This window comes from Lepus europaeus, chromosome 2, assembly GCF_033115175.1.
Source record: "Lepus europaeus isolate LE1 chromosome 2, mLepTim1.pri, whole genome shotgun sequence".
Taxonomy (NCBI): Eukaryota; Metazoa; Chordata; class Mammalia; order Lagomorpha; family Leporidae; genus Lepus; species Lepus europaeus.
In genome coordinates this window covers 273275-300225 of record NC_084828.1, presented here as the reverse complement: position 1 = coordinate 300225, position 26951 = coordinate 273275, and the positions used below count along the sequence as shown (strand labels likewise).

Here is a 26951-nt window from a genome sequence, read left to right as displayed (position 1 = left end):
CACTGTGCAGTTGCTCCTCATGTGGGATCTCTGTCCTTAATGTGCTGTACATTGTGATTTAATGCTATAACTAGTACTCCAACAGTATGTTTCACTTTGTGTTTCTATGTGGGTGCAAACTGTTGAAATCTTTATACTTAATTGATCTTCTGTATATAAAGAGAATTGAAAATGAATCTTGATGCAAATGGAAGGGGAGAGGGAGTGGGAAAGGGGAGGGTTGTGGGTGGGAGGGAAGTTATGGAAGGGGGAAGCGATTGTAATCCATAAGCTGTACACTGGAAATTTATATTCATTAAATAAAAGTTAAAAAAATAAATTAAAAAAAAAAGAATGCTTCAAAAGCTAAATTCTAAATTCCAGCCAGGAAATATTTGGGTAACATCAAGGGGCACTGGCTCCATGTATGGAATCAACTTAAATAAAATCTGGCAATTTTGAATTAGAACATAATTATGCAGAGCAGCAAGATGGCGGAATAGGCAGGGAGCACAAATTAGTCCGGGGGCAGAGACAGTTTAATATAAGTGGAGATACTGCAGGGTCAAGGAAGAGTAGGGGATGAAACAGCAGAGGAAACTCTCCGGAACTAGTGATTCACAGTGGACCTGCGTGGAGAGCGTGGGAGCCCAAGTTCGGGACACCAGCGGCAGACTCAACACACCAGCGCTGGAATGCAAGGTGAGCCGAACCTCAATAGCCCGAGACACCAGCGGGCAAGCGGAAAGAGGAGGCTAGAGGGAACGAGGCTTGAAACTCCGTGGGGAAAAGTTCACCAGGCTAACTAGAAGAGAGATAGGAAAAGAATAAAAAAAGTGACCGATACAGACACAAGTTTCTCTCTCTCTGCTCACCTCTCAAAGGCGAGCAAGACAGAGCAGGCGCCATTTTGGACATACGTCATAAGCAGGGCGACCTCAGGTCTGCACCGGCCCTGAGCCTAGCAGAAAAACCTGACTCTGGGGGGAGGGGTGAAATAACAGGAGATTAGGATCTAACTTGGCAACCCAGTGGGAGACTGCAGGAGAATTGGAGCCCACACTGAGGGCAGCAGAGATTCCCTGTGTGGTCCTTTGGAAAGAGCTTCCAATCTCTGGCTCCTGTGGGTATATCATTTGCCTGCTAACTACCTCCAATTATGTTCAGCTGTGCGGAATTACATCCCTTTTAAATCAAAAAAAGAAAGAGAGATTTATCACACCTAACCTGGGAGTGTCATCTTTGACACACCCTCAACCCTGAGGAACCAAACACAGCTCTCAGTCCACACTCATCTCAAGCCTCTAAGGCTCCACCGAAAGCAGACAGTCCACTTAATATAGAGCCATAGTGTAACAAGAAAAAACAACACAGTGAAGAAACCAAATATCTCCAACATGCCAAACAACAAACGCAAAAAACAAGGTAACAAGAACAAGGAAGACACTATGACGCCCCCAAATGAAAAAGACACCCCAATCCAAGATTATGAAGATGATGAGATCGAAGAAATGCAAGAAGCAGATCTCAAAAAATTGATAAGAACATTAAGAAGTTCTCAAAAACAAATTCTTGAACTACAGATATCCTTAATGGACAAGATAGAAAATCTCTCTCGTGAAAGTGAAACATTAAGGAGGAATCAAAATGAAATGAAACAACTAGTGGAACAAGAAACTCTGATAGTGACGAGAAATCATAATGAAATGAAGAATTCAATAGATCAAATGACAAACACATTAGGGAGCCTTAAAAACAGAATGAGCGAAGCAGAAGAGAGAATATCAGACTTAGAAGACAGAGAACAGGAAAGGAAACAGGCAAACCAAAGAAAAGAAGAAGAAATTAGAAATCTAAAAAATATTGTCAGGAATCTACAGGATACTATTAAAAAACCCAACATTCGGGTTCTAGGAGTTCCTGAAGGCATGGAGAGGGAGAAAGGATTAGAAGGCATTTTCAGTGAGATACTAGCAGAAAATTTCCCAGGTTTGGAGAAGGACAGAGGCATCTTAGTACAGGAAGCTTATAGAACCCCTAATAAACATGACCAAAAGAGATCCTCACCACGACATGTTGTAATCAAACTCACCACAGTGAAACATAAAGAAAAGATCCGCGGAAGCCATTGGAGGGTGAACCAACAGCAAAAGGAAGACCTTTCTCTCTGTCTCTCTCTCTCTCACTGTCCACTCTGCCTGTCAAAAATAAAAAAAAAAAAAAGAAAAGAAAAGAAAAGATCCTAAAATGTGCAAGAGAGAAACGTCAGATTACTCTTAGAGGATCTCCAATTAGATTCACAGCAGACTTCTCATCAGAAACCCTACAAGCTAGAAGGGAATGGCGAGACATAGCCCAGGTACTAAGAGAGAAAAACTGCCAGCCCAGAATACTATATCCTGCAAAGCTCTCATTTGTGCATGAAGGTGAAATTAAGACTTTTCATAGCAAACAGAAACTGAAAGAATTTTGTTGCCACTCATCCTGCCCTGCAAAAGATGCTTAAAGATGTGTTACACACAGAAACACAGAAACATGGTCACCAATATGAAAGAAGGTAAAGGAAGGAAACCTCACAGCAAAAGATCACAGGAAGCTCAATTTCTCTTTGACATAGAATTAAACTCTAATGCTCTGTTAAAGCAATGTGTTAAAGTAATCTATTATGTTCTCTTGATGTCTGTTAAATTCTAATTGTTCAAAAACAGCTGAATTTTTATTAAGAGCTATGGGTTATTTAAATATGTGCTTATTTTCAAATATTTGAATAATCACCTTGTAACAATGATCAAATTTGGTCTATGTTATGTCATGATTTTAAGAAATCTTATTTCAACCAGATAATTTGGATTTTGAGCCTTCTTGGCATTCTTGACAGGCATTCAAAAAATCAAAGTTCCAAACAATCTGGTCTCTAAAATTTCCAGTAAATCCTGGACTTTGGTTTTTCCAGTTTGGGCCCAACTGAAAAAATCGAAGGACCTATGTCTCTCATCTTATAGAGACACCAACTAATCAGGCTATTTGGAGTATATTAGAAGGACTGTCAAGATGTGATGTGGTACCAGACTTTAAGTTTCTATAATGGAAAATGCTATTAATACAAATGTTTGAGAATTAAAAAGTCTAATGATCTTGTGTTACTAGACATGATAGTTATCTTAATGAGAAAGCCCCAGAGGCCTAAAGGGTTAAATACTTGTACAATCCTACAGGTGCTTTCAAAACTACTGTGAAGTAAGCAAGTGCCTCTTGTTGGTTGATGAGTTTATAATTTTAAACACTGGCGACTTAAAGTCTTTTGTCATCCATAGTTATATATGATGTGCTGCTCATAAAACTAAAGCGTTGTTGGTTCTGTGTTTAGCTGTCCTCCTATAGGTTCCTATGGACTTTTTCCAGCCACTTTTATTGTATTGAGTACTTTGGGATGGCTCTGTAAACAGATGAAGCCAATAATGTATTAACAGTACCAACTGAGAGAAAGTATGGTTAACTGAGGTTACTAAAAACAAAAAGCAATTCAAATCAATTGGCAATCTACAGAAAGAGTTAAAGATTTTAAAAGCTATTATTAAAATTGCTATATTGGTCTATTATGCTATATTATATGTGTGTACATATTGTATGTCCACATGGGGAAATTTTATTAAGAGTTTTATTTTAAATGGCTTATAGATAAGGTTGTCCATAAATTTAAGCTGCTAAAATCAATCAAAGATACATTTTAATTTGAGTGACCTGAATCTGTGTATTATATGTTTTAAACGTGTTGGTAGAAAGAAACTAAAAACATTTTAGATGGTTGTGCTTAAGTTTACTGGCTAAACAAACTACACCATGTTAGATATTTAAGAGGTGTTTTCAAATACTTGACTCTTAAAATTTATAGAAGGCATTGGACCTTCTGGTAAATGTTTTCTTAAGTTGTTATCTAGTGGTTGAAACGGTTTGCTAAGTATTCATGTGATATTGCTATTGTCAGCAAGCCATCTAGGACTTGCTCCCTCATTTCTCTATTCTAAGCCCAACTTGTCCTTTCATTTCTCTATTCTCTTCAAGGTAGGAAACTAATTCTATTATGAAGGAATCTGTAGGACGCACAATTTAATCTTTAGACCTTATAAAAGAGATGGCTAACATTTTTCTGTAATAGCATAGCCAAAATAAGAACTTAAATAATAATCTCATAGCTAGATTCACTTTGCCATCAGCGAAGTATACAGTAAGTAGAAAAAACCTCCCTTTCAGACCAAAGGGAAAGAAAGTTTTAAAGTGAGAATATAATTTTCCTCATGGGCATTGTCTACCTTAGAAAAACTACTACAGAACATGCCTGTGACTATAGACTTGTAGTTCAGGCCACCGAAGATTAGAGATGGGACTTGGGCACTCCCTTGACTTGCATCCTCTGGTCTGCTTTAACACAAACCAGGAGGAAAAGAAAGCTCGGCATCAGAAGCAATGGGTGGCAGGCCTATTAATGGCTGATCTGTACAGTGATCTGCCCTCAAGCAGACCCAACAGGCCAGTCCACTGCAGTGGCTTTCAATGTGGTAAGCCTGGGCTTCAGCAGAAGTCAGCTTGTGAAGAGCCCTGGCAGCTCTGCCAAGAGTTGGATCACTGGAAATGGACCTGCCCTGGACTCGAAGGATGCCAAGGTCAGAGCCACAGATCTTATTGGCTCTAAGCTGAAAAGCCCTTCACTCAGCCCAACTTCCAAAGTGACCACTGCAGCTGAGGGGATGGTCAAGTAGGGTCAGCAACATTGCAGGCAGAACTGTAAATTTCTTGTTAGAGATGCCCCTTGCCTTTACCTGGCCAGCTCTCCTCCCAGGCCAGCCAAGTAACGAAAGTCAACAGAGTGCCTTCCCCTAGGAGGTTCACACCTCCCTTAGGATATACCCCATGGGAAGAGATACATAGGTCTGGGCCTCCGAATTTACAAGGCCTAAAGCCCACCAGATTATTATCAAGCCCCTTCTATCAGGTTCTATTTGCCTCTCAATCAGAAAAATTACTTGTAGCTTAGACAGCACCTTTCTTAGCTCCTCTAATAATGACTCTGTCCTTTGTTCTAGGCCCTGTCTAGTGCACTTGGGCCTCATTCCTTTGTAATCATAACCTCTACTCTACCACCAATGGCTCTACTCCCAACCTGTGTGTACTGATGGTCCTCTTCCCCACTTAATGCTGTATAATTGTTCCGACCTGGTAAATGCCACTCTTAGGATCATTGGTTACTATCCTCACCCTGTCTTTTATGACCTTGTCTAAATATGATCAGAGTCAGCAAACTTGGAAGGCTTCCATAGCCTTGGCAACTCATGACGACAGCCTAGGGTGGTTACTGGCACCATAAACTAGAGTGTCAATTTGTTGGGTCAACAACAGGAGCCACTGTGCACTTGCTCCTCATGTGGGATCTCTGTCCTTAGTGTGCTGTACATTTTGATTTAATGCTATGGCTAGTACTCCAACAGTATGTTTCACTTTGTGTTTCTATGTGGGTGCAAACTGTTGAAATCTTTATACTAAATTGATCTTCTGTATATAAAGAGAATTGAAAATGAATCTTGATGCAAATGGAAGGGGAGAGGGAGCGGGAGAGGGGAGGGTTGCGGGTGGGAGGGAAGTTATGGGAGGGGGAAGCCATTGTAATCCATAAGCTGTACACTGGAAATTTATATTCATTAAATAAAAGTTAAAAAAAAAGAACATAATTATGCAATTTTAAACATGCTGAGAAAGGTAATTTTGCAAAGTCTCATCATTACTTTCCTTCTATTGATGTACATAGTTCCAAAACAGTAGTGTTTATGAAAATCATTATAATGAAACATGCTTTTCATTTTGTGATTAATCATAAACACTTCCTTCCTTAAATAAACATTTAGACTAAAGTCTAGAGATGTATTATACCTTTTTTGACAAAAGTTTCAAATAGCAAAAAATATACTCTCTAAATAGAGTCTACTTACAAATAAGATGTTAAAGTGATTTTTAGAAATCAGTTTAAACTTAGTGTATCGAATCCTACAAGCTACTTCACAGATACTTTCTGAAAAGAAAAATCACAAAGCAATGATGTCAAAGCTAGGAAGCAGCTTTCCTTTCATCGTCACCGTGGAACTACCTCCTGACTTAAGCTCCACAACTCACTTGGTAGATGATAAGACCACTGCATGTTCACCAGAATTGACGATCTTTGTAAGATGATTTGCAACTGAGTCTTCATAAATTGTCATCTGCAAAAAAATAAATAAATAAATAAAGCCTCTGCTGTATTTCCATGGGTGCCATTTCCACACCTCAGTCCTTACTACTGTTCCATACATGGTGACATTCACGAGGCATGTGTGGACGGAGCACCGGCTACAATGAAAAAGGGGTCCTTATGCCAAACAGATAAATATCTCATTTCTGTGAAAGGATTTCAGTTTCCAGACTTCCTTTATTTTTAGAAAAATCCAGAAAAATATCTTTTGAACAAAATATGTCAAATGCCTTATTGTAAAAAGAATTCGTACAAATTAGTACAAAACAGCCAAACAATCTAATTTTTTAAACGGGCAAAAGACTAGAAATTTAAGTTGGAGAAGATCCAAATGGTCCAGAAACAGATGAAGAGGTATTCAGGCTCACCAGCCATCTGGCAAATGTGAACTAAAACTCCAATGCACATACGCTATAAGTCATATGGCAATGAATGGTGTATGTATCTATCAGAATGGGAAAAACAAGAACAGTACTAAACAGAAATGCAATTGTTAGCACACTGTGGACCTATACAACCCTCACACACCGCCGATGAGAGTGTAAGTTGATGTAAATACTCTAGAAAAGTATCCAGTGTATAAAAAAAAAATTTGTCAACCCAGATTACTGTACCCTGCAAAGCTCTCATTTATGAATGAAGGTGAGATAAAGACCTTCCATGACAAAGAGAAATTGAAACAATTTGTCACCACCATCCAGCCCTGCAGAAGATGCATAGGATGGGCTGCACACAGAAACATGGTCATCATTACAAAAGAAGGTAAAGGAATAAACTCTCCCAGTAAAGTACAAAGGGAATTCAGAGTAAAAAATAGGAATATTTTTGGAAAAATAGAAGGGCAAAATTGTCACTTATCAATAATTACCTTGAAGATAAATGGCTTCAACTCCCCAATTAAAAGACACAGACTGGCAGAATGGATTAAAAAACAAAACCCACCTATTTGCTACTGTCTGAAAAAACACATCACACTAACAAAGAAGCATGCAGACTGAAAGCGAAAGGATGGAAAAAGATATTCCATGCTAACAGAAACAAAAAAAGAGATGGTGTAGCCATCCTAATATCAGACTAAATGGACTTTAAAACAAAAACTGTTAAAGGAGACAAAGAAGGGCACTATGTAATGATTAAGGGATCAATTCAATAGGAAGATGTCACTATTATAAACATATGTGCACCTAATTACAGGGTACTTGGCTATTTAAAATAAATGTTAAAGAATCTAAAGGAAGATACAGACTCAAATACAATAGTAATGGAGGACTTCAATATGCCACTTTCAGCAACAGACAGAAAATGAACAAGCAACAGCAGAGTTAATTGACACTATAAACAAAATGGACCTAACAGATATCTAAAAACTTTTCATCATACAGTTGCAGAATATACTTTCTTCTCACCAGTACATGGAACTTTCTCTAGGATTGACCACATGCTAGGTCATAAAGCAAGTCTCAGCAAATTTAAAAAGAAATCAGAATCATACCATGCATCTTCTCAGACCACAATGCAGTGAATCTGGAAATCAGCAACTCAGGAATCTAGAACATATGCAAACACATGGAGATTGAACAACATGCTCCTGAATGAACAGTGGGTCATAGAAATCAAAAGAGAAACAAAAAATTTTCTGAAAAAAAAATGAAGATGACAATACAACATATCAAAATTTATGGTATACAGCAAAAGCAGTGTAAAGAGGGAAGTTTATAGCAATTGGTGCCTACATGAAGAAATTGGAAATGCACCAAATAAATGAGCTATCACTGCATCTCAAGGATCTAGAAAAACTACAACAAACCAAACCCAAAACTAGTAGGAGAAGAGAAATAATTAATATTAGAGAAGAAATCAACAAAATTGAAACAAAAAAATACAAAATATCAGCAAAACAAAGAGTTGGTTTTTGAAAAAGTAAACAAAATTGAAACACCATTGACCTAACTAACCAGAAAAGGAGAAGACCCAAATCAATAAAATTAGAGATGAAAAAGGAAACGTAACAATAGACACCACAGAAATAAAAAAAAAATCATCAGAAATTACTACAACAGCTGTATGCCAACAAACTGGGAAGCCTAGAAGAAATGGATAGATTCCTGGACACATACAACCTACCTAAATGAGCCATGAAAACACAGAAAACCTAAACAGACCCATAATCAAGATGGAAATTCAATCAGTAATAAAGACCCTCCCCACAAAGGAAAGCCCAGAACTGGATGGCTTCACTACTGAATTCTACCAGACATTTAAAGAACTAACTCCAATTCAAAATGATTTAAAGGGAGGGAATACTCCCAAATTTTTTCTATGAAGCCAGCATTGTCTTAATTCTTAAACCCAAAAAGGGTGCAACAGAGAAAGAGAAATACAGATCAATTTCCGTGATGAACATAGATGCAAAAATCCTCAACAAAATGCTAGCCAATTGAATCCAACAACACATCAGAAAGATCATCCACCCGAACTAAGTGGGATTTATCCTTGGTATGCAGTCATGGTTCAACATTCATGAATCAATCAATGTGATACATCACATTAATAAACTGCAGAACAAAAACCATATGTTTATCTCAATAGATGCAGAGAAAGCATCTATTTGATAGATGTATTTGATAAAATATAATACCCTTTCATGATGAGAACTCTAAGCAAATTGGGTATAGAAGGAAATCAAGGCAATTTATGACAAACCCACGGTCAGCATCCTACTGAATGGGGAAAAGTTAGAAGCATTCCCACTAAGTTCCAGAATGAGAAAAGGATATTCAATATAGTCCTAGAAGTTTTAGCTAGAGCCATTAGGCAAGAAAAAGAAATCAAAGGGATACAAATTGGAATGGAATAAGTCAAATAATCCCCGTTTTCAGATGGCATGATTCTATATCTAGGGAGACCAAACAGACTCCACTAAGAGACTACTGAAACTCATAAAAGAGTTTGGTAAAGTTGCAGAAATATATAAATTACATTCTGCATTCACAATGGAATGAAATCAGCAACTGCAATTCTTTGTGCTCTTCAAAACTCAAGCTGAAATTTAATTGCCATTTTAATAATTTTGGGAGACGGGACTTTTAAGAGGTACTCAGGTACTTGCCCTTATGGATACATTATTGCTGTTATTGTAGAACTGAGTTCATTATTGCAGGAATGGTGCTGTTACAAAAGGGCAAGCTCGCCCCCTCTTACTCTTGCCTTTCCCTGGCAGAAAGGCTGAAACCATCTATAAAGTTACTGGGCCATGGGCAGGACGTTGTAGTGTAAAATACCAGGCTCCTTCCAACGTGTGCTTCCAAGGCTGTTAGCTTACTCTCTGAAGAAACCTTTGTCTTCTTCAGGCCCCCTACACATATGGGCTGATTTCTAACTTCCTACCTAACAATTCTACTGACTATTTAAAGACAAATTAATCCCAAGCCATTCCTAAAAAGAGGGAGTTCTCATTTTATGAGGTCAGTACTGCCAGACACCAAAACCAGAGACATCTGCTGCACAACAACAATATTAACACAACTTACTCATAAACCGAATCCAGCAACATATAGTTATACACCAGGATCAAATGGAGTTTGTTCAAGAACTCCAACACTGGCTTAACATGTGAGAAATCAATATGATAAACCATATCAACAGAATAAAAACTGCATGATTCTACCAATAAACACAGAAAAGGCTTTAAGATCCAACAGCACAGGAAGAAAAGGGAAGAGACTCAACCTTCTAAAAGGCACCTACAGATACCCCATGGCTAGCATCATACTTCACGGCTGCCTCTCTGTAACGTCAGCCACACTGGGCGAAGGGGCAGAGACTACACAAGATATGAACACCAGGAGGATATGGGACACTTTAGGGTCCCTCTGCACCCCATTCAATAGTGAGGCCAGTCAGAGCTGTGCTGACCACCAAAGATAGCGGACTGACGTCACCCATTTGTGGAGCTGGATGGCATCTCCGGTGATGGTAGGTCATTCCAAGCTGAGAAAGGCTGAAGGGGCCTTTCCTCCTGAGTCAGGGAGGATGGCTCGTGTTTCACAACCTGGAGCTGATGGCAGCTGGTCTGAAAGGGCCTCCCTGGTGAGCAGTGCAGACTTGGTTGAGAAGCACTTCTGCCCTGAGCCAAGGCACAGGCAGACGTGCTCAGAAGCTGTGTCGACAGCTTTGGATTGCTTGAACCGCAGCCCCGCTGGAGCCAGGCGCAAGAGCGGCCCAGGTTTCCTGCCTGACTTGGAAGCAGAGCAGATGTCTGGGGAAAGTCCCTTGGGTCATTAGGGTCAAGGGAAGCCTGGTGGTGATCATCCTGAAGTGGTGAATTAGAAACTAAGGCAGCCCAGAGTCCATGTCTCCCTGAAGCCAACTCACCTGCTCTACCCTTTGTGCATAAGGCTACGTAGCACCTGAGATTGTTAAAGAACACCCCCAGGGGCTGGCTCTGTGGCACAGTGGGTAAAGCCACTGCCTACAGTGCCCACATCCCATATGGGCACTGGTTCGAGTCCCAGCTGCTCCACTTCTGATCCAGCTCTCTGCTATGGCCTAGGAAAGCAGTACAAGATGGCCCAATTCCTTGGGCCCCTGCACCCATGTGGGACCTGGAAAAAGTTCCTGGCTCTTTGCTTCAGATCGGTGCAGCTCCAGCTGTTGTGGCTGACTGGGGAGGGAACCAGCGGATGGAAGACTTCTCTCTCTCTCCCTCTGCCTCTCCCTCTCTCTCTGTGTAACTCTGACTTTCAAATAAATAAATATATTTTAAAAAAAGGACACCCCCAAAATTGGTTAGAGAAATTGTTATAGAATACCCAAACTGAGTCCACTTGTCTCACAGCAAGCCAATTTTTGACACTTGGGTGGAGGAATAAACCAAGTTTGTTTGCAGTGCACTGAGCAAAGGGTCAGGCAGCTATTGCACAAGTCCCAAACTCTCCAAGGGTTGAAACAGTAAATCTTGAAGTGGGAGTTGAGCATGATCAGCTTGTGTGGGGGCATCTGGTTGGTCCACAGTGTGCACGGCCTTCCTTTGTGGGTTAGTGATTGAGGCAGTATCTTTTAAAATGGCAAAGGTGGGTTAGGTATGTCTGGGTCTCTGTGGAGATTGGGTGTTAGTGTGTTTCATCAGGGCCTGTGAGTTCCTGCCAGGGGTGGAAACCTCCAGCCCATGGATTGTATTAGGCCCATAAAGTCACTTGGTTTGGCCCTGTCAAGGCAATCACAAGGTGGGTCTTGAAATTCAGTGAATCTATAGCAGGCTAATTCTTAAGTTGATTATTCTGTACGGCCTGAGAATGATGTTATAAATGTCCAAATGGCCCTTGACAGGTAAGACTCCCTACCCTGTTAGACTCTCAATAAAGGCTAATGTCAAGATATTAACTATAGGGGGATTTGAGTCTTGATGATTTAAGGTCTTGATTATTTTTAAGATTTTTATTTATTTATTTGACAGAGTTATAGACATTGAGAGAGACAGAGAAAGGTCTTCCTTCTGTTGGTTCACTTCCCAAGTGGCCGCAATGGCCAAAACTGTACCAATCTGAAGCCAGGAGCCAGGTGCCTCCTCCCGGTCTCCCAGGCAGGTGCAGGGGCCCAAGCACTTGGGCCATCCTCCACTGCTTTCCCAGGCTATAGCAGAGAGCTGGACTGGAAGAGGAGCAGCCGGAACTAGAACCGGCACCCATATGCGATGCTGGGGCCGAAGGCAGAGGATTAACCTAGTGCACCATGGCACCGGCCCCAAGGTCTTGGTTCTTGCTGTACCCTCGAGTCACTCCTATAATGTATAAGCTACTCTCACAAAGGAACTGCAGATTGAGGGAGAGATACTGGATAAAGTCTAATCAAAGATGTGTGGTGGGGACTCAGCTTAGGTTGAGCCAGAAGGGGTGGCTGCCTCCCAGGACTCCACCTCTGCTACGACTTCTGTGTCCCCAAGCCCCAGCAGTCCCCACTGTTATCCAGCTCCAAGACCCTCCTGGGGGCCCAGTGCAAAATGAAAACACCAGGTCCCTTGTCCAAAAGTTACTAAGGACTTCAAGATGGTAATGACAGAGTGACAGGATGAGCATGGGTATACAGAAACATACATAAAATAATTAAAAATAAATATGTATTAAGCTATTTTAAGATATATGTTAGTTTGACATAAGTGAAGCAATTTTGAATAAGATGATACAATTTCAGTAAAGTGTTATATGACTGTGGTAAATAAGTTCTTGGAAAGCTGTTAACTTATAACCTCCCTTCCATAAGTCAGAAAGTAGGATTGATAAGGGGAAAAAGAGTTATTTTGCACCAAAAACTTGTTTTGACATGGGTATAAAAGAAGATCCAAGCACCAACAAGCAGGCCTATTCCACAGAGCCTCTCCACATGAGTCTCGGGGACAGTACAGACCCTGGCTGGGCTACTGAAGGACTTGGTCTCTCCCAGTCTGAAAGGCAGATTGGTGCCAGTAGCCCAACTGGGTGAGAGAAGCAGTTTCAGTCTGGTCAGCCAGTTTTGCAAGGAAGGCAATGCTCAGGCATCAGCTTTGGAGGCACAGTCCAGCATGAGATCGCACACCAGAGCTCCCAGACCAGGACCACAGATACCAAGCAAGCCAGCCTGATGGGGCTGTAATGCAGACCATCACACACGACGACCATCTGGCACACAGACTGGCTCATTAACCCGTATTAAGACTCTGTGCACCTAAGTCTGCGTGATTAAGATTCCTTCTCTGTAACTTCCCTTTTCTATAATAACACTATCACTTAGCTTATGTGACTGTGTGTGCGAGATATCTTGGTGTGAATAGAAAGCATAAGATTTACTGTGCCTTGGAGTATTGTGTCCCACAACTAGCCCCTTCTCAGAAGTCTAAGAACCTGTGCTTACATTCAGCAGCCCACAACCAACAGTCGCAGCCTTAGCAGAGACTCGGGAGCTCCCCCTTGTGGAGACTCACTGCCAGTCCCATTAGCTCTCAGGAGACTGAAGAGATGGCGTAACGCCCACTGGCCACAGTGTGGACTAAGGCTGGCTCCTTTCCCTATGTCTGCTCCCTGTGCCTATGTCTGCTCCTTCTGGGTGCTCCCAAACCACCCCAAGACCGGCCCACCTTTCCCCATCCCTGTTATGCACACTCTCAGGGACCCTTACTGGCTCCCCTATGCCTTGCACTGTCCACTTTCCTGAGACTTCCACAGGGTATGGGGTCCCCTGCTGCAAACCCCACTGATGACCCCATTGATGTCCCTACTGCCCTCAAGATGTGCCTAGTGCCTCCTCCCACCTGGCCACTGGCCGTTCTGGGTGACCCGTACCCTCCCTGGCTTGGCCTCCTTCTCAGGAATTCTACTGTGGGTTCCGGTTTCCTGTTTAGGATAATGCAGAGGCCTCCCCAAAGAGAACAAACTGCCCCCCTAAAAAGCCTGCAAAGCATTCAGGAGTAGCAGCTACTGAAGCCTGTCTGACTAGCAGAAGGCCAGAGCAGTCATCTCATCTTAAAGGGGGCTAGGCAACGAGTTAGGGAATAAAGAACAGGAAGATTCTCCGCAGTTGCTGTCCTTAGCTGTGCACCCTAACTCCACCCCTTTGCATGCCGATTCAGCACACTCACTTTCCCGTGTTGTACCAAGAGGATGCCATGAGTGTATGGAAGCCCTGAGCTCCATGTGGAGATGCCATAAAAAAGTTGCCAGAGGACATGAGGCACACTGAACCCTACCCACATCCGCCCTGTCTGTATATCCAATTAGGGTGCCAGCCCTACCCCATAAAAGGTGCTCTGGACTGGGTCTGGAAGTCTGTCTCTCATGGCGAGCAAATCTCTTTGTGGGGTTGGCCACACATCTGAATGTACTCACTTTCTCTTTAAACAAAGCCTGCTCCCACTTCTGCACTTCACTTATCTCTACTTTGAATTCTTATTCAGAGCCCGGACTGAAACCACTGCGAGCTGTTCCCACAATCCGGTGGGCCCTTGTGGCTTGGGCGCCAGCTCACAGACCGCTTCCTCCGCCCCTGGAGCAGCCTCATGCAACCCTCCTTTATCTGATAAAACTGATGACCTTCAGTTTTTATGAGAAAATTACATAAAAAGCACATCTGGGCTTTACCTTGATTAAATATTACAATATAACCGGATTTCCTATGATACCACGGTCTTGGATGAAGATAGTCTGAGTATTTCGACCTAATCCACTCCCAGAAATGTCCTTCTTAAAGTCACCAGGTAGCCTTTTTTCAGAGACAGTAAGTAGCCATCCGTTTTCTAAAAGAAAATACCCACTGTGTGAGCAATCCGCGCCCCGCAGGACCCACCTTTCTGGGCCAAGCCAAGGCGGTCAAGGGAGAGGACGGAGGAAAGTTCATTGTCTTGGGATCTGCAGATCCCAACCAGCCTCTGACCACTTGGCGACAGTGCCCAAGACTTACCGTCGTCTGGCTGCGTCGCGGGGCCTAGCTCTCGGATTCTGCCCCGCATAACCCTCACCTCCATCTTCTCACAGACCTGTTGCCCTCACCAGCCCTCGGCCTGTGACGCGGAAGCAGCCACGGCAAACTCGTTTCCAGAAGAGCCCATGAAGCGGTACCAGCACGCAGCCCTGACCACACAAGGCGCTCCACCCGCCCCAGGACTCCGGCGGGTGCCCACAGGCCCGAGTCCTCAGCCGCCAGCTTCCTCAACTTCCGGTCTTGGCTACCCGCCCGCAGCTGCCCGAAGGGGTGGGCACATGTATGTGCTGGGCCAACCGCAGCTCCCCTCCCTGGTGATTGGCCCAGGGACAAGCACGTGACCCAAGACGCCGGAAGTCCCCTACTCTAGCGGCCTGGCGCCCTCTGGCGCGACGGGCCAGCTCCCGGGAGCGGGAGCGCAGGGTCCAGGCTGAGGGTGGAGGGGCCGTGGCCCTCCCGTCCCCCCGGGTGTGTGCTCCGCAGGTGTTCTGTCAGCTCTGAGGCGGGGCCGGGCACCCGCGGGAGGGAGTCTGCACTGAGGTAGAACTTCGCTCACCTCTGACGGAGCTACAGTGTCAGGACGCTGTGGTTTCTGGGACGAATTTCCCCACCTAGGACTGGGCCGGGAGTTTTCCCTCAGCCGGAACGGGGTTAGCGTGTGGAGCGACCGCACCGTCAGACGCCTGACTGCCATCGGCTTTATTTGCACTACGACAGACGCACCTAAGGACGGGCAAGCTTTCGAACGTGTGCGTGTTTGGATGCAACCGAAGCCTTCATGATGCTGCAGGGGAACTGTGGCAACTCCGTCTTCTCTGGTTAGGATTCTCGCAGCTGCGCAGTGTGTGCCGCACGTGTTTCGTGACAGAATGGACTTTCCTGAAAGTGTATTACCGAGAGGCCTGGGACCAGTCAGCCTACGCATTGCCTAAGACAGCAGAAGTAACCATGTGAGCTGAGTGAAACAGCTCCTGCAAAGAGGCTTTCAATTGCTCACTCACAAAGCAAATCAGGCTTCCTAATGAGCTACACCGCGGCTGGAAGGCTCAGCCCCTACGCAGCCTGCAAGCCCTTGCCCTTTGCTTCCCTAAGCCGCCTTCATTCCTGCCTGGCTGCTTTCTCTCTCACTCCTGTTCAAAGAACTCGTGGCAAGCAGTGGTAACCATAGCGACGAAGGCCATAAATTCTTGGAAGTCACATTCGCCGTCTCCATCATTGTCCAGTGTTTCCATGACTTTATCCACAACCTCCTGCTCTTTGATTTCCTAGGAGAGAAGAGAAATTGTCCAACTTGTTTAAATGGAATATAGAGCCATCAAAAACATGACTAAAGGTTGCACAACTCTGATGTTTTGTATCAGATACAACTAGAATGCAAAATCCTAGAAAAGATTTCTTCTGTGACCAGGGAACTGTTGGCCAGGCATAGACCTTGGGGCTTGTACCTTTTCTTCCACCTTACTTTATAGGTGCAGTGGGACTTGAGTTACTTGAAAAGACTGAATGGAACAACCAAGATATGAAAAACTGTAGGTTGTCATACGTAAAACAAAACACCTGAAGCTGGAAAGAAGGAACACAGTCTAGATCAGTCCAAGCAAATGTCTTGAAAGAAACAAATGAACTTTTGGCTTTCCTAAGTTTTTCCTGTGTCTGTGTATGTGCTAGTCCCTATAGTAAAGGCCTCCAGTGGATTTTAATGCTCTGTAAGTTTGCTTTGTTGCTAAAATAATTCTCAGGAACATGTGCTAAATTTCTTAACTCCTCCCATTCTTTTTCCCACTTGAGTTGCTTTCTAAATGTTAGATATTTTCCTGACATTTCCTGTGTAACACCAAAGCCAAATGAATGGTGTGACTGATACAGAGTCTCAGAGAAACAAACAACAGTGTATGATTACAAACATGGTGGAAAGAATGTGGCACTGAGTCATGAAGAAGAGCATAATATGCGTGTGTATATTAACAAAGCCTCAGGACAGGGGAGTTTGGCCACAAGGAGTCATTGCAATGTCCAATGGCTGCCTTGAGTATAGAAGACTGAAGGTATAAACTATTCTGATTCTAAGCAGCCACAAAAAGATGGATGGGAACATTGTATTAATTTCAATCCTGTCATAAATTTGCCTCCACACTGAAATTTCCTTGATCAAACCAGGCCAAGGGCTGGCACTGTGATGCAGGTAAAGCTGCAGCCAGCAGTGCTGGCTGGCATCCCATATGGGCGCTGGTTCGAGTCCCAGCTGCTCCACTTCCGATCCAGCTTTCTGCTATGGTCTGGAAAAGCAGTGGATGATGGCCCAAGTCCTTGAGCCCCTGCACCCACATAGGAAAACCTGGAGGAAGCTCCTGGCTCCTGGGTTCTGATCGGCACAGCTCTGGCCATTGCAACCAATTGAGGAGTGAACCAGCAGATGAAAGACTTCTCTCTCTCTCTCTCTCTCCCCCCCCCTCCTTCTCTGTGTAACTCTAACTTTAAAATAAATAAATAAGTCTTAAAAAAAAAACCCAGGCCAAAGAATGTTCATGAAAAACCTTGATATGATTACTTTGATTTTATCATTTATAAATTGTGATTTCCATATGCTAAGCTTTTTTATGTTCTAAAATCAATATATTAATATTAGTAGCTTCTGTTTGTTAAGCATGTGATACACACTGTCTCTTCTCATCCTTATCATAGTCCCTTTTATAGAAGAAGAGACAATTTTTAATTGGTTATTCAGAAGGCAGAATTGGTGGGACTGGAAAACTTGTCATGTGGGTGGAATAGCTGTTACATTTTGAACTTGAATACCTAGGAAAACAAGTCCCAGAATCAGATTTGGAGACTGCCTAGAAAGCCTGCCAGCATGTTTCCCTCTTTGGGTGGGGGGGACATTAACAGTGCTGGAGGGTCACAGGGAATGGGGACAGAGAACCCTAACCATCCTTCCAGACAACAATGTTTTGTTGTTGGAAACCAGCAGTGTTGCTCTGCACTGAGAGACTCAGCTAGTGCACATGGGTGGTTCCCCATCACCATGCAGCAGGGCCCTACCCCAGTATCTTCTCCAGGTACTAGTACTTTGATTTCTCCTGTGTGTGACTGGTCATATTGATGCCCAGAAAATTAGTTGATGGCAAAAATCCCACCCTTCCTGTGCACATGACCACTGTTTCAACCTGTGATCCAGCCTTAGTTCTGGCATTGAGGGAATCAGGTTCTGGGGGGATTACAGTTCACTTCCATGAAGGCAATGAGGCTGGTGGGCAGTAGAAGCAATGGGCAGCTGATCCAAGGGTAGTGGACGCAGAAGGAAGGAAAGTGAATCTTTCATGCCAATGTCTGGACTTCCACGATATACCAGAACAGGAGCTGCATGGAGAAGAATAGGGCTCATCAGGAGTCCTTGTGCAGCTTCCTAAATAGGAGCCCAAACTAAAGACAGTTTCTTGCCAACATCCCTTACTCTACAGAGCTGCCCGTAAGGCCCCAGGGCTTCCACAGTTTGTGCACAGGCCTGCTCATGGCCTCAATCAAGTCAATCACAATCAATCGTTGATGGACCAGGCTGGATGCCTTGAAAGTGGAGGCCATGCCTATTGGCTTGTATCTCTCACAGTGTTGAATTATTGAGGGATCAGTAAATGTTTACCAAATGAATGTCTGGCACTTTTTATCTCCATGGTAAATAGTAAACATCTAGCTAAAGCCAAAACATATCCTCTCCCTCAACAGAAGTTTATTAGCTTTCTTATATGTTCACTTTGGCCAATGGTAAGTCATGAGTATTTTTTTCATCCCATTCTGCTATCATTATCATTTGTAAGTCCTTAGATTTTCAGAGAAAGGTCAACATGATTGGGAATATTTACTTCTACAGCAGTGTTTCCTGATGGGCTGTTGTGCCCAAGCCAGGTGACAAGAAATTGAAAACAAAGAAGCCCATCCAAGTGATTCTGCGTACAATGAGGACTCAGTAGTTCAAAGAGGTTCTAGAAGCAACCCAGGTGTCCCAAGACAGAACTGGAATCACCTTCAGAGCAGCTCAGAAGAGAAAGTGCAAAGTCATTCTATAAGACAGAAGAATGAATAAGCTGTAGCAAGACTCACCTCTAAAAAATGCGAAAGCTCATTGTTGATGAGCTCCTTTAGCTCAGATTTCTTCAGCTTGTGCTTGTCGCCCTCCCTTCCCGAATACTGATGGAAAACATCAATGAGGGCTACCATGGCCTTCTCCAGCTCAGACATCCTAGGAGTCTGCAAAGGAAAGATGCCTTCTCATGCTTTGTGCCTTGTTTGTACATAACACACTGAACACGTTATCCATGCAGCGTGGGGTAGTAGACAGGCCTTAGTACATCTGTCCGGCCCTTGAGCAGGTGAGTGTCACTTGGAAGTGCATTCTGGGAAATCTGCACATTTATCACATTCTTCCTCTTTGCTTGTTAGATCCACCTCCCACATGTCCCCTTCTGTGTCCCTGTGGTCCGCAAGGATGAGTCCCAAGCCTGCTGGCTTCTGGTTGGTCTGGGCCAAAGGGAAACTTAAGAAAAAATTGAGAGCCAAAGCTGCAGGAGAGCTCAGGGATTGATGCCTGCTTCTTTCCTCGTAGGCTGCTCTCTGCCCTTGCAGGCTCCAGGGTGAGGAGATAGAGAACAGGTGAGCAAAGCATCAACTGCCAGTTGATAGGGCTAATTAGAGAGCAGTCAGGTGATGAGGAACAAAGTAATATCAATCAGCAGCTGGACAATATTCTATTCATATAGCAGTAACACATATTGTCTAGGAATAAGAAAAAGCAAGTCCTGGTAAAAGACTGTAGAACATAAAATGTAGGAACTTGTTTTTCTTTGAATATATAAATTAAAGTCATTTTTCATAAAAATGTTAACAAAGTTTTTTGGTGATGTGTGAGGAACCTGACAAAGTAGCTATAAAACTAATCTGAAAAATAAATGTGCCACAATTTGTTTGGAAAATAAGGGACAGGCTCTTTGTGTAGTGGTTAAGATACTGCTTGGGAGCTGACATCCCAGTTTGGAGTGTGTACGTTGTAGTCCTGACTCCGCTGCTGATTCTTGCTAATGCACCACTCCTGATTCCAGCTTCTTTTTCTTTAAAGATTTATTTTTTATTTATTTGAAGGGAAAAGTTACAGAGAGGAGGAGAGGGAGGAGGAGGAAGAGAGAGAAAGAGAGAGAGAGATCTTCCATCTGCTTGTTCACACTCCAAATGGCCGCAGCAGCTGGGGCTGGGCCAGTCTGAAGCCAGGAGCCAGGAGCTTCTCCTGGGTGTTCCATGTGTGTGCAGGGGCCCAAGGACTTGGACCGTCCTCTGCTGCTTTCCTAGGCCATTAGCAGGAAACTGGATCGGAAGTGGAGCAATCAGGTCTCTAACTGATTCCCTTATGGGGTGACGGCATCACAGGCGGAGGCTTAGCCTACTACACCACAATACTGACCTCTGATTCCAACTTCTTGCTAATGCATGCCCTGGGAGGTAGCAGGTGGTGGCTCAAGTATTTGGGTCGCTGCAAGCACATGGAAAACCCAGATGGAGATCCTGGCTCCTGGCTTCATTCTGGCCCCGCTCCAGCTGTTGCAAGCATTAGAGGAGTGAACCAAGAGGTGAGAATGCTTGCTCACTCTCTTCCTTTCAGATTATTTAAAAGAAAGAAGAAAGAAAAATAGCAATGAAGGGCATTTGATTTATCAGAAATAAAAATACATCCTAGGTTTTATGATTAAACTGGTGTAATCCTGACACAGGAGTAGACAGTGTGCAGCAGGATTCTGGACCACAACTTGGTGTTTCGTGGACGGACCTCCTGCACTGAGGGGGAAGCGGAACATGACTTATTCATTTCTGTGCCTGGACAAACGCAGGGATAATAGTTTCTCTGCAGGGGCTGGCTCTGTGGTATAGTGGGGTAAAGCCGCCATCTGCAGTGCTGGCACCCCATGTGGACGCCAGTTTAAGTCCCAGCTGCTCCACTTCCAATCCAGCTCCCTGCTAATGTGCCTGGGAAGGCAGTGGAAGATGGCCCAAATCCTTGGGCCCCTGCACCCACGTGGGAGACCCAGAAGAAGCTCCTGGCTCCTGGCTTTGTATGGGCAAAGCTCCAGCCATTTCGGCTGTTTGGGGAGTGAAACAGCGGGTGGCAAACATCTCTCTCTCTGCATCTGCTTCTCTATAAGTCTGTCTTTCAAATAAATAATCTTTTTTTTTTTTTTAGGAAAAAAATTTCCTTTGTAACTTAGTATATAGTCATTGTTTTAAAAGAGTTTCTCTGCAGAAATCAAAGTAAGAAGCTTCCTACTTCTCTCACAACAGGTACCTCATACCATGGTTTGCAACAGAATATCTCATCAATCATTGCTGTGTATCATATTTTGTGAAGAATGGATTATCAGTTGGTTCACAAAACTGAGATGGTCAGGCAGAGAAATTTATCAAATGTTGGCCTTGAGTTCTAATCATTAAATAAGAACCTCAAAGACTGATGCTGTGGCCTAGTGAGGAAAGCTGCTGCCTGCAGTGCTGACATCCCATATGGGCACTGGTTTGAGACCCGGCTGCTCCACTTCCAATCCAGCTCCCTGCTATGGACAGGAAAGCAGTGGGAGATGGCCCAAGTGCTTGGGCCCCTGTACCAGCATGGGAGACTGGGAAGAAGCTCCTGGCTCCTGGCTTCAGATTGGCCCAGTGGTCATTGTGACCATTTGGGGAGTGAACCAACAGATGGAAGATCTTTCTCTCTCTGCCTCTCCCTTTGTCTCTCTAACTCTGCCTTTCAAATAAATAAATAAATCTTAAAAAAAAAAACAAAGAACCTCTGCACTATCATAATTTAAAATGTTTTAAAATTACATATTGTTAAAAAATCATTCCCATCTTGCATATGTCATCTCTTAAAAATCAGTGTAAATGTTTTGCTCTTAAGTCCCTAACAATCTGATATATCACAGGTGGATAGAACCATTTAGATACATTGAAATATTTACACTTCCTACTTTTTAAAAAAGATTTATTTATATATTTGAAAGTCAGAGTTACACAGAGAGAAGAGATGCAGAGAGGCAGAGAGAGAGAGAGAGAGGGAGAGAGAGAGAGAGAGAAGTGTTCCATCTTATGATTCCCTCCCCAATTGGCTGCAACAGCTGGAGCTGAGCCGATCCAAAGCCAGGAGTCAGGAGCTTCCTCCAGGTCTCCCACACGGGTTCAGGGGCCCAAGGACTTGGGCCATCTTCCACTGCTTTTCCAGGCCACAGCAGAGAGCTGGATTGGAAATGGAGCAGCCAGGTCTCGAACCGACGCCCATATGGGATGCCAGCGCTTCAGACCAGGGCGTTAACCCGCTGTGTCCCTACTTCCTACTTTTTTATTCTTTGCGCTCAAGTTTTCAATTGATAATCTATATTTTTTAAGGAATAAAATGATCTTTGCATCATACTAATGTTTCCTTCTCAAAGTCTGTGATAATTTGGGGAAGGGGTAATTAAATTATGTAAATGTATGAGATTTTTTTAAAAAAGGGAAGACATAAAATAAATATTACATATCTTAGGGAACTCCATAAAATGTATTTTTCTTGGAGCAGGTGTTTGGTTCAGCAGTTAAGGCGCTGCCTGGGACAGCTGCATCCCATACTGAGTGCCTGGGTGCCAGTCCTGGGTCCGCTTTCAGTTCCAGCTTCCTGCTCGTGGGCACACAGGGAGGCAGCAGCGGTGACTCCTGTGCTTGCTTCCTGCCACACACATGGGAGAACTGGCTCGAGTTCTGGGATTCTGTGAGCATTTGGAGCGTGATCCAGCAGACAGAAGATCTATGTCTGTCTCTAGCTCGCTCCCTCTAACTAAAATAAATGAATAAAGTACAGTTTTCTCCACAACCACATTACAAATTAACTTAAATTTTTTCCTGTTAAATCCTTCCTTTTGAGTTCAGAAATAGCTGATGGCTTATAGCATACCTTTTAAGAGAAATGGGAATAAGCATCTATTTTTTTTCCTTGTTTAATTCTGTGAATGTTTTACATGAGTCTTTTTATATAAAAACAAAAGCACTTTTGGACCCTAACTCCTTAAAAAGGCACATTACTCATAAGGTGAGGGTTCTGATGAAAGGTTTTCCCTCCACAAGAAACTGAAGACTTAGGAAAGTTAAAACCCACTTTCTTTGACCTAATCCATAATTTGTTTTTCTTTTTCTTTCTTTTTTTTTTTTTTTTTTTGACAGGCAGAGTGGATAGTGAGAGAGAGAGACAGAGAGAAAGGTCTTCCTTTTTGCCATTGGTTCACCCTCCAATGGCCGCTGCGGCCGAATCATCGCGCTGATCCGAAGCCAGGAGTCAGGTGCTTCTCCTGGTCTCCCATGGTGTGCAGGGCCCAAGCACTTGGGCCATCCTCCACTGCACTCCCTGGCCACAGCAGAGAGCTGGCTTGGAAGAGGGGCAACCGGGATAGAATCCGGCGCCCCAACCAGGACTAGAACCCGGTGTGCCGGCGCCGCAAGGCGGAGGATTAGCCTGTTAAGCCACGGCGCCGGCCCTAATCCATAATTTGTAAAGACTTCTCAGCTGTTGTGTGATTTCTGAGTGTTGTTCAGGGGTACTTGGGGACCCTGACATTCAAAATGGAAGGAAATTAGGAAACCAACCCAGGGCTGAGGAAGGAGTAACAGGAGGGAGGTGAAGCATCAGCGACAGGTGGTAAACTGGCATTAGGTTCTCCAGAATTAGAAAGCAAAAGCCTTCCTCTCCAAAGAGTTCGGGAAGAATCAGTATTTGTAGTACCTCTGGGGAAATGCCACTAGACCTGGGGTTTCTCTCAATTATAGAAATCACAGCACAGGCACAAGCACTGCTGGTTTAGTGTTGAGGTAACCAAATGCCCACAGAGCCGAACAAGATCAACAGCAAAGTCAAGATTAACACAGGTGATGCCACGGAAGCTCGAGAAGTGCCGCCATTATCTCAGAAGCCCAGAGTTCCCAGTCTTTGCAGCTCTGCCACCCCCACCCCCGATCCCCAAGAAATGAGCAGCTTTGTCCGGAGTGTCCTCACCTCCTCCCGGTCACCTCCTGCTGCAGGCGTCCTCTCTCGGCTGCGGCGTCCGAGTGGTGCTGAGGTCGCAGCCTCTTATCCCTTCCTTCCAGGCAGGACAGGCGGAGGACTGTTGCAGTCCCACTGCAGCCGAGGCAGCCAATCGGGGCTGAGGGCGGAGGCGGCAGGGCAGCCAGGCCTGCACACAGGGCCGCATTGACCAAATGCTGCCCCCACCCCCACCACACTTGCTGGGAAGCCAAGATCACACAGGGACTAAGGAAGAAAAAGGGCCTATGAGGCAGCAAGTGGGGAGTCAGCTTTTTGTGTTTAATTTTTTTTTTTTTTACTTATTATATGAATATTGATGTTTCTCTAAAAGCGAGGTTGGGGGTAGGGAGAGGAGAGGGACATGGATTAATTGACTCAAACAAAGCAAATGTACAGCCAAGAAGGAGAGGCTTCCGAGCGCAGCTGAATGTAAGAGATGAAGTGGCCGTGGGCTGGTTTCCAATGAAGAGGCCGGCGAGCTTCTTCTGTCTGCCAGCCGCTCCTGGTCTGGCCTCTGGGGACATTAGTATGGCAGTGGTCAGCTCTGGGCCAAACAGCACCTCAGAAAAGCTGCGGGGCCCAGTGTCTGCAGGGACTCGGTGCGTGTTTGGGAAAGCCCTTGTTCAAGTCTCTTAAGATAGAGAACATGCGCCCGTGGCAGCCCAGGCCTCCACCTTCACCCTAACTGAAAGGCCACCCACTGTCATGGCCGCACGGAATTTTGGAAACATCCTCTCCGAAGGCTGTTTTCAGAGGTGTAAAGAGAGAATGCCTCCCATAGAGGCCTCCACCAGCCACGGGAGAGTCACGTCCAGACTTCCTGCTGCCATCTTCACATGTGGAAACCAGTTTGTGGGTGCTGTAAAAAATGGGCGTTCTGGGTTGGTGCTGTGTCAGAGTAGGTTAAGCCTCCACCTGCGGGACTGCCATCTCATGTGGGCTCCGGCTGCTCCACTTCTGATCCAGCTCTCTGCTGTCGCCTGGTAGATCATCAGAAGATGGCCCAAGTCCTTGGGCCCCTGCACCTGCATGGGAGACTCAGAGGAAGCTCCAGGCTCCTGGCTTTGGATCGGCCCAGCTCCGGCTGTTGTGGCCATCTGGGGAGTGAACCAGCGGATGGAAGACCTCTGTCTGTCCCTCTGTAATTCTGCCTCTCAAATAAATAATCTTTTTAAAAAAATAAAAAGAAAAGTAGGCATCCCTGTTGACAAATTATACAAAAGCGGTGGTGTGGCCTCCTAAGGATGTCTGCACCAGAAGCGGGTCCTGTTAGTTGGATTCAAAGTGGCCGTGGAAGGATTTGCGCACTGAGATGGCTGTGCACCTGGTATTTTAACCAGGAAATGGTGGACTTGCCCCAGCCTGGACACCACCCTGTCCTCACTTCCATGAACGCCATTTGGGCCCTGCTTCCTCCTCAGCTTCGCTGGCTGTTGAAGAATCAGACGCACTTGCTCTGTGAAGCAGGGGCCCGTGTCCAGGCAGGAGCAGTTGTGCTAGGGAGCTAGACTGTGGGAGTGGCCACTCCTGCAAGTCTCCACCACTTCCCTAGGATGGCAATAGGACTTGGCTCACCCTTCAGTGTACAGGAAGAGTTTCAGCATGTCCCTAGGAGCAGAGGCCCCAAATGCACCCCTTGTATACAAGATCCTGTTTCCCAAATGGGGTGTAATGTGTTCCCGGCTCCACGCAGAAGGCTGAGGGGTGGGGAGGTGATGCCAGGGCCCCACAGGCTGGGAGAGAATCTGCCATCTGGGTGAACAAGGCTTTCCAGTGCTAAGAAGCACCCCAGGAACTCATGGACAACATCTCACCAAAAGTCCACAGATCCACACAGCTGCCAGATTTGAGTCTGCACTCCACCGTTTACTCCAGCGATTCGGCTTCAGACAAGCTGCTGAACATCACCGGGCTTGGGGATTCCTTGCTACCGTCCCATTTCTGAATCACTCTGGCTCCCGCCTGTTTTCAGGCTCACCCCATTAGACTAGTCCACCTGGTGTAGTCATATGCACAGTCACACCCTCCCCACACCTGCATCCCACAGAAGGGCCCTTCACCAAAGCAGTGAAATACGTTACTGATTGGAGCACCTGGAAAACTCCGGTTTGGAGCTCACATATGCTCGGTCATTACTGCTTGTTACTTGCTTTTCTCCTTTTATTCACATGCATTACACCTGTGCAGTTGTCCATAGTTCTTGAGTTATTCTTTTCCCAGTTTTTGTTCTCTTCTTTTTAAAAAAAACTGTGTCATTTATTTTGACCTATTTGAAAGCCAGAGATAGAGACAGACACAGGCAGAGAAAGCTCATCAATCCGCTGGTTCACTCCCCAGATGCCCGCAACAGCCAGGGCTGGGCCAGGCCAAAGCCAGAAGCCTGGAGCTCAATCTAGGTCTCCCACATGGGTGGCAGAGATTCAAGTACTTAGGCCATCACTGCTGGCTTCCAGGGTGTGCATTATCAGGAAGCTGCATTGGAAGAAGCGCTGGGACTCAGTGTGGGTATCCCACAGCCCCTCCTTTGCTGTTTAGCTTTTGAAGTTTCTTTTGTCACCTTGTCAACTCCGGATTCTTTCCTCAGCCTCAAGCTTACCCATGAGCCTGTCACAGGCATTCTTCATTTTTCTCTCTAGCATCTGGTTTTGCATGCTGTAGACTTTCTCCATGAAACGCCTCAGCGTCATAGTCACAGCTTTTTGAAGTTCCTGGTCTGATAATCCCAATATCCCTGCTCCACCTGTCTCTCCATCTCATACTGATTTAGGTTCTTCAAGCTTTCTGCTTTCTCTTCATTTTTTGTTGAAAGCTTTACATGATGTTCTGGGTAGAAGGAGCTGCTGCGAACAGACCTTCAGCGCCGCAGTAATGAGGCGTGGCAGGGAGGGGAGGCAAGGTGTCCCACAGTCCCATGACTGGGCCTCAGTGCTCGGTGAGCTTGTCCCTCTGCACTGTGGCTCTCACTAGGGCGTCTCATGCACACACAGCCCCCCCGTGGGGGATGGAGTGGCCAAGGGAGGCTGGGGCTGAGCACGCCCCTTCCTCTAGGCAGGCCAGACTTCATAGAACCTCAGGCCTCGTTAGCAACAGAATATTCTCCTGTGTTTCAGAGTGGTTCTACTTCCCCTCCGCGGCTGAGGCGCAAGGGAGTGTTTCTTCAGCATTCAC

The 26951-nt window shown here is 44.8% G+C and overlaps 1 protein-coding gene across 1 annotated transcript; it reads right to left on the bottom strand.

The window, feature by feature from the left end:
* Positions 1–15388: 15388 nt before the first annotated feature.
* On the bottom strand, positions 15389–23864 carry S100B (S100 calcium binding protein B). Its single transcript, XM_062174996.1, has 3 exons — positions 23754–23864; positions 18800–18946; positions 15389–15969 (listed from the first exon to the last, which is right to left on the bottom strand). The coding sequence occupies exons 2-3, from the start codon at positions 18935–18937 to the stop codon at positions 15829–15831; spliced, it is 279 nt and encodes a 92-aa protein (XP_062030980.1). The 5' UTR covers positions 18938–18946; positions 23754–23864; the 3' UTR covers positions 15389–15828.
* Positions 23865–26951: the final 3087 nt, after the last annotated feature.